The 13471-nt window shown below is 49.3% G+C and overlaps 1 protein-coding gene across 3 annotated transcripts in view; it reads left to right on the top strand.

Moving 5' to 3' along the window:
- Positions 1–2842: 2842 nt before the first annotated feature.
- LOXHD1 (lipoxygenase homology PLAT domains 1) overlaps positions 2843–13471 on the top strand; it is a gene marked incomplete at both ends in the record, with an annotated part of 210750 nt that continues 200121 nt past the window's right edge. For all 3 annotated transcript variants that reach the window (XM_082640798.1, XM_082640797.1, XM_082640796.1), the window contains 2 exons: positions 2843–2972; positions 9368–9482. In XM_082640798.1, coding sequence (XP_082496924.1) covers positions 2843–2972; positions 9368–9482 — 245 coding nt within the window. The remainder of the gene's footprint in view (positions 2973–9367; positions 9483–13471) is intronic.

Raw genomic sequence — 13471 nt, 5'->3', positions numbered from 1 at the left:
AACTCTCCAGGTGGCTCTGATGTGCAGCTGGGGCTGTGCGCCCCGGGATGGAAGCTTGTTAATCCTCCCCCATGGCCCAGGTGAGCTGATCAAGTTAGTGAGTTCACCTGGGACATATAGGTCACGGTGGCTCCAAATTTCAGTACATAGAAAAACCCCTGGGAGGAGAGGGGGGGTTGTTGAAAATGTAGATTCCAAGTGTCCCCCTCAGAGATTTTGATTCAGTGGTTGGGGATAAGGGATCAGAAATTGTCATTTTGATGAGTTCTTCCGCAGAGTCGAATCCAGAGTCCTGGAATCCCACCTTAGGAAAAATTGACCTTGACAGCATCTCAGAGGGTAGGAGACTGAGAACAGAGAAGGAGAGGTGGTGCCAGAGGGTCCTGGGTGCTGCGGCTTGGGGCTAAGGGCACTCTGGGTGGGCTCAGCTCTGGGCAGAGAAATTGCGAGGCACAGAGATGACAGAGAGGAACCGTGAAAGCCTTGTGGCTGTTGCAGACCAGCTCCCTCCTCCTCTCTGCACCCCACCTCAGGCTGGGGGGCCAGGCATGGCGGGCAGAGGCCCTCCTGCCCTCCTCAGTCCCCGGTGGTCTTGGGACAGAGCCCCCTCTGTCTGATCTAGGTTCTGCAGCAGAGCCTAGAGCTGGCGCATCACGGTGGCCACTAGCTGGGTGGCCCGTCATGGTTCCTCAATGTCCACCTGCACCTGCCACTCAGTGTCATAGAATGTCCCAGCTACCTGATGGAGAGTCTGCCAGGTCCAAATCCACAAAGGCCCCTGGAGCGCCCCCTGCTGTAGGCAGACAAGCAATGCTATCCAGCCTTCATATCTCTTATGACACTATCACCCCAGGCAATGCTCCCATCCTTCTTCCTGGATTGAGCTGAAACCTGCCTTTCCATAATCACCACCTGCGGGTGCAAGATGGCCCTTTCAGCCTTGGTCTAGACAATCATTCACATTTGTAGACCCTTGAAGTGTCCTCTTCTCCAGGCCAAATGTGCTCAGAACGATATTGGTTCTGGAACACTTTACCAATCTATCTTGTGAAGTGTGTTTGCTTTTCAGCCCATTCTGTTTTCCTTGTAGTAGTTTAGAGCTCTGCTGCAATTTGTTCATTCGTGCATCCATTCATTCACTGAACAAAGGGGTCCTGAAGGCCACAGTGTGCCAGGCATCTTATAGGTACTGGGAACCTAACAGTGAGCAAGGGGGCACCAGCCCTGCCCTCACAGAGCTCAAGGCTGGGAGAGGCAGGAGATGGGTAACAAGTAAGCAGGGCCTTACAAGACAGTCCTCCCAGGAAACTGGATTTTTCATCTGTTCACTAGTGTCTCTGATGTGTTAGTGTGGGTCGGGACCCACAGAGGAAGGACAACACCGGTGGTTGGTCCTTGCCTACAGGACCCGAAGGAGGGCTTCTGGGACAATCTGAGATGATAACGAAGCATCACACACAACCCACCACCACCGCCCCCACCATACAAAATAAGAAAGAGAGAAATCCTCAGTCATGAACATTTATTAAGCTTCTACTGTCTTCCAGAGGCTTCTGCTTACTGAGTATTTTCTCCAAGTGCTCAATATGCTTTAATGAGTCATTCTCCCCCTTTTATAGGTGGGGAGACAGGCTTGCCCAGGCTGCACAGCCAGGAGGTGGTGGGCAGACCAGTTTTGTCTGATGACCTCACGCCACCAGGACAGAGGAATGAGAGTTCCAAGTGAATTGAAAATTTCTAGCTTTCAGGATTTACATAGAAATCTTAAATTCGGGTTGTAAGAAATCTTAATAAAATAAGCAAGGAAGAGGAGTCCAGTGGCCCTAAGGGAAACTTCCTTGCTGATCAGGGTTAGAGAGGGGCCTCTGGTTCTCTCTCTCTGACTCAGAATCCCCATGTGGGGATGCAGGGATGGTAAGGGCTGAGTGGGGTGGGCATCCAGGTGAGCTCTCAGGGTTTCTATTATCTCCTTGCAAGCGCAGAGGGCAATATGGGTAAATGGAGGGCTCTTGTTAGAACAGATGCTGGTTAATCTTGCCGGCCTGTCGGGGCACTGTGGGGGTCACCTAGGACTCGATGGGCTTTCCCAGTGCCCTTGGTTCTGGCTGCAACACCAGGAACCCATGACTCAGAAAGCACTTTGTGGGTGGTCTGAGTGCTCATCAGAGCAGCAGTTCTCTCCTGGCTGAATGGCCACTTCCAGAGCCGGCAGTCTTGAGGAGATAGAAACACAGAGATCAAGAAGGATTCAGTAAGAATATTGCCTGCCCCGTAAGATGAGCAGCGGTCATGAATAATAGAGAGAAATGGAGTCCTCTGAGTCCTGGGGGCCCGGCTTGTTTGGGGCCCTGCCCTCCTCAGAAAGGCCTCAGGCCCTGGGGGCATCTTTCACGGCCCTTGGGGCTGTGGGGCTGGGGTATCTTTATGGGAGATGCCCCACCTGCCCCTGCGGGGGCTCTGCTGTGAGGCCAGGTAGGACACAGATGCCAAGGGCTTGATGTCACCTGATTCTCCATGAAAGGGGGAGGGGGGCGGGTGGGGAAGGGAGGAGTAAGGAAGATAGCCTGTCCTCAGTCCCCATGAATAAGTCATGAGACCCAAAGAGAACCCCACGGCAGGTGCAGAGGAGGGGGCCAGAGACAGGAAGGGCAGAGATAAAGCACCGAGGTTCTGCTCAGGGGCCAGCGAGGAGGGGAGAGCAGACAGCTCTGTGGGCATGTGTGGGCTCTCGCCCCCCCAGGCGTGTGCACGGGAGCTCCAGGTGAGAGGGCCGCGGGTCCAAGGAGGTGCAAAGGGGTGGGCACCGTGAGCCAGTGAGTGGCGGGAAGGGACAGCCGGCAAAATGATGCCCCAGAAGAGAAAGAGGAGAAAGGAGGACATCGACTTTCTAGGCCTGTATGAGCAGGAGCTGCTGAGCTACGCCTCAGAAGATGATGACGAGGAGCTGCAGCACGAGTACTACAAGGCCAAAGGTGCGCGGGGTCCTGGCCTGCGGGGAGGGGGCACAGGCAGGGGCAGTGTGGCCCATACCATCCTATCCCTGTTTTTTTCTCTTTTTTTTGCGGTACGCGGACCTCTCACTGCCATGGCCTCTCCTGTTGTGGAGCACAGGCTCCGGATGCGCAGGCCCAGCGGCCATGGCTCACGGGCCCAGCCGCTCCGCGGCATGTGGGATCTTCCCGGACCAGGCCACAAACCCGTGTCCCCTCCATCGGCAGGGGGACTCTCAACCACTGCGCCACCAGGGAAGCCCTGTCCCTGGTTTTGAGGGAGGAACTTTAGGTTCCAACCCAACCCCTTTCTCGTGGATTATCCTGTTGGGTCTATCCTACATCCCCTTGGGGTACACTGGGGCCTCCACTGTACTGAGGGTCACAGAGTTTTATCGGCACAGAATAGACTAGAACCGAAGTGCCCACACTCTCCAGGTCCTACACGTCCCAGAAGCCACGTTCCCGCCTGGTCTCTGAGGTGTGGCCTGCATCAGGCTGTGCAGAGGCCTGTGGGAAGAGACCTGGTCACTCAGTAGGTGCCGAGCAGGGGTGGGGGGCCGCTGCCCACTGCGGCCGATGGAGGTGAGGGCCTGGGGCTTTGCAAGGCGATGGCCCTGGCCCATATGGGGAGGGCAGTTGGTGCTTTGGATCCAGGGCCCAGTCCTTCCAGTCTTACCTTCCTCTGGGGTGTATGGGAGCTGCTTAGAAATGCTCTACCTTCTTGTCAGGAAAACCAGAGAAGGGGTGAACTGGGGACCCAGGAGCCAGTGTTGGCTTGCAGAGAGCTATTTTTTTTGCTTTGTTGTTTTTATTGGTGTTGTTTTACTTTTACAGTTAAAAAAAAATATGATTGACTGTGAATGCCCATAGGCAGCGGACTTTATCACTCATAGGTCTGTTTTACTCCTCAATGCTGCCTGCCTGGTCCCTGAAGGCATTTAAATTCTCAGCGCTTCCTCTAAACTGTCTCACTACTCCCTGTAAGCACCAGACTCCCCCATTCATTCACCAGATAAGTATCGAATGCTTGATCTGTGCCTGCCATGGGCTTGTTTGCCCTCCTTAATTCCTGTCTGCTGGGAGTTCCTTGATTATATCCGATTCTGTTGGACTTGTGGCCTCAGCCATCCTGACCTCTGTGCGGGGGGTGGGGGGGCTCCTTTCTTTGTCTTGACTCCTAACCCAGCTCCCAGGCTCAGAGGAGGTGGTTGCTGCTATGGTACTATGAGGCTGTGACCCTGCCGAGGCCCCTTTCCCGGCGTGGCGTCCTGGGCACCTTCTGGGGTGGAGGTGGGTATTGTGGGGTGGAAAGAAGGACCTAGAACAAGTGAGGTGTTGCTGCCTTTTCTCAGCACGTGTGCTCCAAGCTCTGTCTGGTGGGGCCAGGGGCATCGAGGCTAGATGTGCGGGCAGCACCCATAACAAATACTCTCAGCTTTGGGGTGACTTGCCCCAGCCAACACGAATGCTGGTGAGAACACTCGAAAACCTCTCTTAGCCTCCATCCCGTCCACTTCTGTTCATGGGTTCTGCCTGCCTTCGTGTGACTATATGATCCTTCACAGCTTCCCTCTTCTTTTTACCCTTCTCAAAGCCTTTTCACTTCCATTCTCACTTTGAATCCTCAAGATCCCCGAGAACAGTCAAGGCAGGTGTGATTAGTCTCAGGTTAAGGACTGAGGCTCCGAGAACTGACGTGATTTCAACAAGGTCACAAGCAGGAGAGACAAGGACTTCAACAGCTCCCAAGACAAGTCCCCACTTCAGGTCACGATGCTGTTCAGTAGAATCATGTATTTAATGCATCAGGCACCACGCTGAGCACTTTACCCATGTGGGTCGGTTTAATCTTCACAACAACCCAACAAGGTGGGTTGGGTTCTTAAAATCTGCTTTTTCAGGCGAGAAAACTGAGGCACAGTGAAGTTAAGTAACATGCCTAAGATCACAAAGCTAGTAAGTAACAGAGTTAGGATTTGAATCTTGCTGTTCTGGCTGGTCCTTACTCTTGTACTGTCCAATCTTGACTCTGCTAAAAATAGCTGGAGGAGAGCAAGCCAGGGTGGGTGCCATGCTGACATTTCTAAGAGACACAGACCCACTGACTCCGCAGTCAGCTACAGGACTGGGCGATAAATGTGTATGATGCTGACAGCAGTCACTTTCTGAACTTGACCTGCACTGTCATTGTTACCCTCTCTGTTCTGGAATGATGTGCTGCCTACTCCCTTTGAGCCCTGGGTTCTTGCATTATGTGGAGAATCTTGATGAGTGTGATGGGGAAGAAGAAGAAGGAAGAGGAGGAAGGCCTAGGTTTCCTTCTCTGTTCCTCAGGTCGCCTCCAGGCTACCCTGGAGTTTACCAACAGCCAGAGGAAGGAGAGCAGCTCCCTCCATGCTCTGAGGGTAGGCTGAGGCTGGTGCACTGGTCTACCTCCTGACTAATACAGGGCCCGTGAGGGGAAGAGAGTGACTCCTACCAGAATCTGGGATCCGAAGGGATCTCAGAGGTCATCCTGCACAAGCTTCTAGCCCTGGGGCCCTTTTCTCTCCTGTATCCTAGATAGGGGACTACCCAGCGTCTGTTGGAATACAGTTTCCCAAGGCAGCCTTCCTTCTTGGGGATGTTGTTAATGGAGATGATGGTAGTGATGTTGAAGATGATATTGATGTTGATGATGACAACAGTGGAGATGATGATGGTGGTGATGATGGTGATGTGATGATGGTAACAGTTTACCACTTATGGAATGTATATCTTTCATCCAGCTGCGAAGGAGTGTCTGTAAGATAAATTCCCAGAAGTGGAAATATGCTAGGTCAATGAGTATGAAAGTTGACAACTTTGTTTTATTTGATTTAATCCTTATGATAATCCTTCAAGGAAGAAATTCTCTCTCTTTCAGTGATAAGGAAAATGAATCTCAGTAAGAAACTTGGTTGAAATCATACAGCCAGTATGGTAGAACTTAGGTTTACATACTGGTCAATTTATTTCCATAGTCCACATTCATTTCATTGATTGTTTCATTCATTCATTTGTTTTTTCATTCATTCATCCATGTAATTATTTATCGAGCATCTCCCATTTGTCATGCTCTGTGCTAGGAACAACCTTTGTTGCTGTTGACAGTTCTTCTTTGTGCTGACCAGGGATGTTACTAGTTGGGACCCTCCTCTCTGGACCAAACAGAGTTTTGTGTCTTCCATGAGGTATTTGTCTTCTCTGAGATAGTTCTTCAGCTGTCTGAACTTTTTAAATTAAAAATTTTAAATTGAAGAATAATATACATATTATATATATGTATATACAGCACATTATAGAATATATATAATATGTATGTGCACATATATATATATATAGCACAAAACTCAAAAAGGAACAGCTGATGAATTTTTACGCATGTGCATGCTTGTGTAACCACCATTCAGAACAGGACACAGAACATTTCTAACCTCCTGAAAGCTCCTTTACTCTTCTTCCCAGAGGTAATGGCCCTCCTGATTCTATCACATACATTAGTTTTTTGCTCTTGAGCTTCATATAAATGGAATCACACAGTACACACATTTTTGTGTGTCTAGCTTCTCTTTCACTCAACATTATATCCAAGAGATTTATCCATGTTGTGACTCGTTATATAGTTTGTTCTTTTTTATTATTTGTGTACTACTGCATTTTATAAATATATCACCATTTGTTTAACCATTCTACTGTTGATGAAATTTGGGGTTATTTCCAGTTTTTAGCTATTATGGATAAAGCTGCTACAGATCTTGCACACATTTTTGGATGGACACATGCACTCATTTCTCTTGGATTTATAATTGGAAGTAGAATCACTGAGTCATAGGGTGGGCTTATGTTTAGTTACCAGGGCTTGTACCAATTTATACTCCCACCAGCAATGTATGAGAGTGCCAATGGCTCCACATTCTTGACAATACTTAGTATTTGTCCGTCTTTTTAATTTTAGCCATCTGGTGGGTATATGTAGTGTCTCATGGTAATTTTAATTTGCATTTCCCTTATGAATAATGACTCTGAGCCCTTTTCCCTATGTTTATTGGCCATTTGGATATCCTCTTTTATGACATGCCTATTTTAGTCTTTTGCCCATTTTTCAACTTTATTGCAATATAATTAACAATAAAATGAATCTACTTTAAATGTGCCATTTGATGGGTATGGACAAATGTATACATCTATGTAAACACTAGCACCATTTATATATAGGGCATTTAAATTATCCCTCAAAAGTTCCACGTGCCCCTTCCCAGGCAGTTCCCCCTAACTTCAACCCTAGGCAACCATGCTCTGCTTTCTGTTATAATAGATTAAAGTTCACATAGCTGGCGTTACATATCGTGTAGTGCTTTGTGTTTGACTTATTTTGCTCCAAATCGTGTGCTTGAGATTCATCCGTATTGCATATGTCAGTTGTTCATTCCTTTTTATCACTGAGTAGGATTCCACTGTATGGATATACCACACTTTTAAAAATTCATTCACTTGTTGATACCTTTAGGTTGTTTTTCCAGTTTAGAGCTATTATGAATACAGCTGCTATGAAAGTTTGTGTGCAGATCTTTGTGTGGGCATGTTCTTATTTCTCTTGGGTAAATACCTAAAAGGGGAATTTCTGGGTCTTATGGTAAGTGTATGTTTATCTTTAAAACAAATTATTGCCCATTAAAGCAATTGTGTGGGCTTTCTTTTTCTTATTGATTTGTGTGAATTCTTTACATTTTCTGAGTACGAGTCCTTTTTTTGGCGACAGGCAGACCCCGGAGATATTGTGGATTCGGTTCCAGAGCCCAGCAATGAAGCAAATATCACAATAAAGCGAGTCATACCAATTTTTTGGTTTCCCAGCGCATATGAACGTTATGTTTCACACCATACTGTAGTCTATTAAGTGTACAATAGCATTACGTCTAAAAAATGTACATACCTTAGTTTAGAAATACATTATTGCTAAAAAATATGCTAACCATCGTCTGAGCCTTCTGCAAGTCAATCTTTTTGCAATAGGAACATCAAAGATTACTGATCATAGATCGTCATAACAAATATAATAATAATGAAAAAGTTTGAAATATTGCAAGAATTACCAAAACATGACACAGAGACAGGAGTGAGCGAATGCTGTTGGAAAAATGGCACCGATAGACTTGCTTGACACAGGGTTGCCACAAACCCTCCATTTGTAAGAAACATGATATCTGTAAAGCACAATAAAGGGAATTGTGATAAAACAAGGTATTAGGGTGGGATGCCTGTGTGTGCATTCCAAATATCTTCTAGTCTGTGGCTTGCCTTTTCATTCTCCTGATGGTCTTAATTTTAACTGTCTAATTTATCATTTTTTAATGGTTAGTGTCCTATTTGAGAAGTAGCTCTGTACACTTGGGGCAGCTATGGAGGTAGTTTCTTTATCCCTCTCCCATACCCCAGACTCCTTTCTCTAAACCAGGCATCTCCAGGCCTATATGTCTTCTCTTATGTGATGTGGTTCTAGAATTTCCACCGTGCTGGTCATTTTCCTATGAACTCTCAGTTTGGAAACATCCTTGTATATGTGCAAACCATATGGGCAACACTTCAGGTCCTGGAGTTATCTCAGGGAGGGCTCTAGGAGTTGTTTGCCGATCAGGAATCCCTGTGGTGTAGACTGTGCAGAATGAAGGCTTTGGTTATCACAAGAGACAGGGAGTCACGCAAATGTACTGCTTCCTTTCTCCCCCTCACGGGGACCTTCATCAGAACCAGGGACATCAAAAGAAAAGACATCAACAGCAAACAGAACAAGCTTCAAGGGGACAAAGAGAGGGGAATTCGGTGCCCCTTCCTACAGGACTCACTGGCAAAGTTCTGCATCCCCCCCACTAAGATGTGTTATCCTGAGATTGCCATGGCAACACCCAGGAGGTCACAGGAAGTGAGGCCTGCAAGCAGCCTTGTGTAGAGGGCAGAGAGAAAGGTGACAGCCAGGGGCAGGCTCTGAAGAAGGTCTTGGCTAGGATGGCACCCGTGTGCTGTGCTGGAAAGATCACAGACAGGCATTGGGAGGCCTTGGGCTGGGCTCTGGTGTTGACATTGTGTATTGTGTGACCTGGGCTTGTCCCCTTGCCTGCAGGTTCCTTACCTGTAAAATGAATGTGCAGCATTAAGTGGGAGATTATGGTCTCACAGCAGGGCTTGGTGTGGGTCTGACCTTGGCTCAGAGGCTTGCAGGTTGCAGCAGGGGTCCAGAGCGTGCTCTGTGGCTGGGCATCCCCCTGTGGATCCAGCAGGAGCTATGGCTTCTCCGAGCCCACGTAGGATTCTGGGCTTTCTTCTGAGCCTGCGGTCTGTCTTCTTTCCTCCTCCAGTGTACGAGGTGGTCACAGCCACAGGGGATGTTCGTGGTGCAGGGACCGATGCCAATGTCTTCATCACCATTTTTGGAGAGAATGGGCTCTCTCCCAAGCTCCATCTTACCAGCAAGTGAGTACCAACTCAGCCTTGGTGGGGTCCTGGGCTGTTAGTGGGGGTTGATAAAGTTCTGGAACCCATGAGAGAAGACAGGTGTGTCCACAGGTGTATTAAGTGGTGTGGGCCTTGCTAACAACCGATCACATGCCAGCCAGGCCTCTCCCAGTGATTTCCTTAGCTCCTCTCTTGATTTTTTTTGTGTATAGTAATGCTTACTTTGGATCTCAGAATTCCCAAGAATTCATATTAGCTGTCCTTTGATGTGGGAGAATAAGCCCTCAGGATCAAGAAACCTGGTCTAGGCCCAGCTTTACCATTTAGTTGCCATGTAACTTTGGTCAAATCTCTTGGCCTCCAAAGCCTTGGCCTCCTCATATGTCATCTGGAAGTGATAATCCTCGTTTTACCAAACTCATAGGACTTTTGGGAAGAGGGGACGAGGTCATGTATGTGAGGAGCCATGAGCTTAAATGCTCTGCACCTACGTCTCAGCTGGGACCAGCATCAAACTGAACCTGCCTGCTCGCTAACACACACTCAAGTCAGTGCGTGTGTTTGTGTAGATGTGCTTGTGTGTGCGTGTGTGTGTGTGCACACTTGTACCCTCCATTTCATTGTGTCCCATTGAGAGCAGAGGCTGTTGTCTCTTCCTTTCCATCCCCTCCCCCCACCACACATGTGCACACACACTTACTACACATGGCAACATTCTAGCAGAATCATGGAATTCCAGAGATGGCCCGGGACCTCACTGGTGGCCTGGGCAGCTGTTTTTCACCCTGTGCTGAGTGGAACAGGGGATTGGTCAGTTGGTTTTGGGCTCCCAATACTCTAGCATTCCTCCCCCTGGAGCAGCTTGACTTATGCTTATCATATCCACCGAGTTTCTCAGTCAGATACTCTTTGCGCAATGGGCTCTGTAGCCAAGAAAAATTTGAAAACAACTAAGTCTAGTCCAACCTGCTCACAGGGAATCTGGGGCCTAGAGGGGAGTGGTGAGCAGCTCTGAGTCATGGAGCTTTTGATGGTAAAGCTGGTCCTCAAACCCCAGGGTCTTGAGGCAGACATGTCCTCAAGCTCATGACCCCGTGGCCCTAGAGGGTGTGTGGGAGACTCCCCTGCAGGCCTCCTGGGGCTCCAGGGTGTGACCTCTGGGGTTTATAACTTGGCACCTCCAGGGGCGGCAGGCGAAGCAGTAGAAAGGTGGGTCCACAGGCCAGGAGATCCACAAACTCTGTGCTTAGCAGAGTGACCAGGTCCAGTGGAATACATTTACCCTGAAGGCAGCCTCTGGTGTAAATGAGGCAGCGTTGAGGCAAGCATAACATCCTATTTTGTCCATTTCCGCAGAACAGGGTACCTGCCTTCTTGTACTGCTTACACTGCCGAGTGACTCGCTTGTGGAAGCCCTTTTCTCCAGTGCTGTGGGCACGGTAAAGAGAATACATGAAATGCCCATCCTCTCTGCCATGTGTTCTCCTCAGAGTGCACCCCTCTAGGGAGAAGACACTAGACCCTGGGGAGTTGGCCAGCTTCGTTTCTGGAGTCCCCAGCCTGTCTTTTTTTTTTTAAACAAGAAGAGCCATTTCCCCTTTTGTGGTGGTTCCTCACTGACTTTCTTCCTTTCATGCATCTGGACCCTCAGACTCTCCCCCCTCACCTTTTTCCTCTGTCAAAACACCTTCTCAGCAGGGCCCCCAGAGTCAGCTTTTGTAACCCCATGTGAAGGTCTGTCACTGTGTCCCCTCGCCCTGGGAGTCTGAGTTCCAGCCTTCCTTCTCAATGGGAAGGAAAGCTGCATCACGGTAGAAAGGTCTCAGGCATGACTGAGCTGACAGGGCCAGCAGGTCTGCGGGTGCTTCTGAAACCACACAAAGGCAGCCAGCTTCTCCGAGATAGCCTGCATGTAGGAATCAACTTCCCCCCAATTACTCCATGGGTCTGCTGGTAAGGGTCTCTCCCGTATCTGTGTCCTGCTCCAAGCTGGGCATCAGGGGCACAGATTAGGCCAGGATCCCAATCCAGCTGGTCCAGAGGGTCCTTCAGGAGCCCGCAGGAAATGGGTAGTTTCAGGGATACAGGCACATTTGCAGCATCAGCTGTATGTCCTTGGAGAGGCTGGGGAGGTGATGCATAGAAGGATGCATAAGTGGAGCCAGAGGATGATGGGAGGTGTGTTTTGTGCCTGCAACACCTATCCCAGTTCTTTGCAAATAGAGCTCACTAAATGATTTGGTATCAGTGTGGCTACAATAAGACTTTACAGGGAAGGATATGTGATCTGGACCTCGACAGGTGAAAAGGACTCATAGAGGAGGGGCAGAAAGAAGGTACTTTAGATGAGGGGGAACAGCTTGAAAAAGTATGGAGGCCGCAAGGGACACTGCAGACCGATGGGGGCTGGATGGGGACTTACCGGCTGCATGGAGGGGCAGTGAGGAGGGAGGTGGGAAAGGCAGGGGAGGACCAGACTGGAGAAGGCCTGTGGAGGCTTGACGTACTGTGCAGACAAGAAGGGTTAATCTGACCGTGGTGAGCAGGGTAAACGGGGAAAGAGGAGACCAGAGTCTGGCTGCTGCAAGACCCGAGAAATTGTCTATAAAGAGAATCGCATAGACACAATCCTCACCATCTGAGACCCTTACAATTCAAGATGGAGATCTCGAGTCTGGGAAGGGAGCACTGCTTTCCGAGGAAGTCCAGGCTGCCGTGGAACCAGCATGCAGACGGCCACAGAGGTCACCGAGCTCTGTGAGATTTAGATGCAGTTAGCCCAGCCCAGCCCTCACCCTCAGCAGTCCCTGGGGTCTGGCTCAGAATGCCCACTGATCTCGAAATCTCCTCTCCTCTCACTGTCTGCTGCTGTTCCCTCCTGGCCATACTGTGTCACCCCAAACCCACACCCACACCCCTGTGTCAACTGGAACTGAGCTCCTTTTCCTTGTTTTACACCCACAAACACACACACATACATCCACGCAAGCACACATATACACATGCACACCTACACACATGCACACACGCACACACACACAAACTACAAGGCATTTTGGTGTGCATCAGACTTCACCGATAACTCGGGGCGCCAGAGTTCACATGGAAGCAACACAGACAACTTAAAATGGAATACTAGATAGACCCCCCCGCCTGCCCACACCAGGGTCTTAAAGTTAAGCCACCACGCTTCCTGGAAGTCCTCCCCAACCCCTTTCTCTGCAGCCTCTGGCCACGTCTCTCACCCCACCTTTCTCTCCTGCCTCTCCCTCGTCCTCTTTCTTCTCTCTCCCATCAATTCCACTCTTTCTTGTGGCCTTTCTCCTCTGCCCCAGGCCTTTACATTCTACTCCCGGGTGGCTTACTAGGATTTTTTATTCTCCAATACAAAATAATTCCTGCTGCAAGAAGAACCTCGGTGCCTGATGTTAAAATGCTGATTGTTCTCACCCTCATGGTCTGGGGTCTAAATTCCTCGGCACACATTGGACCCTCTCTTAGGCAGCAAAGAGTGGGACACGTTCACTTCTATTCCCCTGCTAGCTGACCTCTGCCCTGACCTCCACACTAGCGAAGTGCCAACAGCTCTAGATCCCAGAGGAAGCCCCCTTCCCCGTTACCCAGGACCACTCCCAACAATGAGTTACATGTTTAGGGCATGGCAAAAGGATGGGATCTCATGTATCTTCTGGAACACGGTTCTCCTGTTGAGAATTCACCAACTGCAAGTGTGGTAGAATCCTGGCATTTTAGCCTGCTGGCTCTGCCCAGGGGGCAGCTAAAATGCCCTGTGCTGCCTGGAAAGGGTGGGATCCCTGTGGAACGGCAGGCACAGGCAGGGAGCTGTGTCCTGCATTTGAGGATTGACCAGGAGCTGTGGAAAACCTGCCATCTCCCACAAGGAAATGTGAAGAAGTGTCTATTTCTGATGTTTCTTTGGCCAGGGACCTCTGTCGTTTGCTGTTTCCACACCGCCTTCAGTCAGTTTTCTGAAACCCACCAGCATT

This window comes from Mesoplodon mirus (assembly GCF_964341445.2).
Source record: "Mesoplodon mirus genome assembly, chromosome: 13".
Classification (NCBI taxonomy): domain Eukaryota; kingdom Metazoa; phylum Chordata; class Mammalia; order Artiodactyla; family Ziphiidae; genus Mesoplodon; species Mesoplodon mirus.
This window is presented reverse-complemented; position numbering and strand designations above follow the sequence as displayed.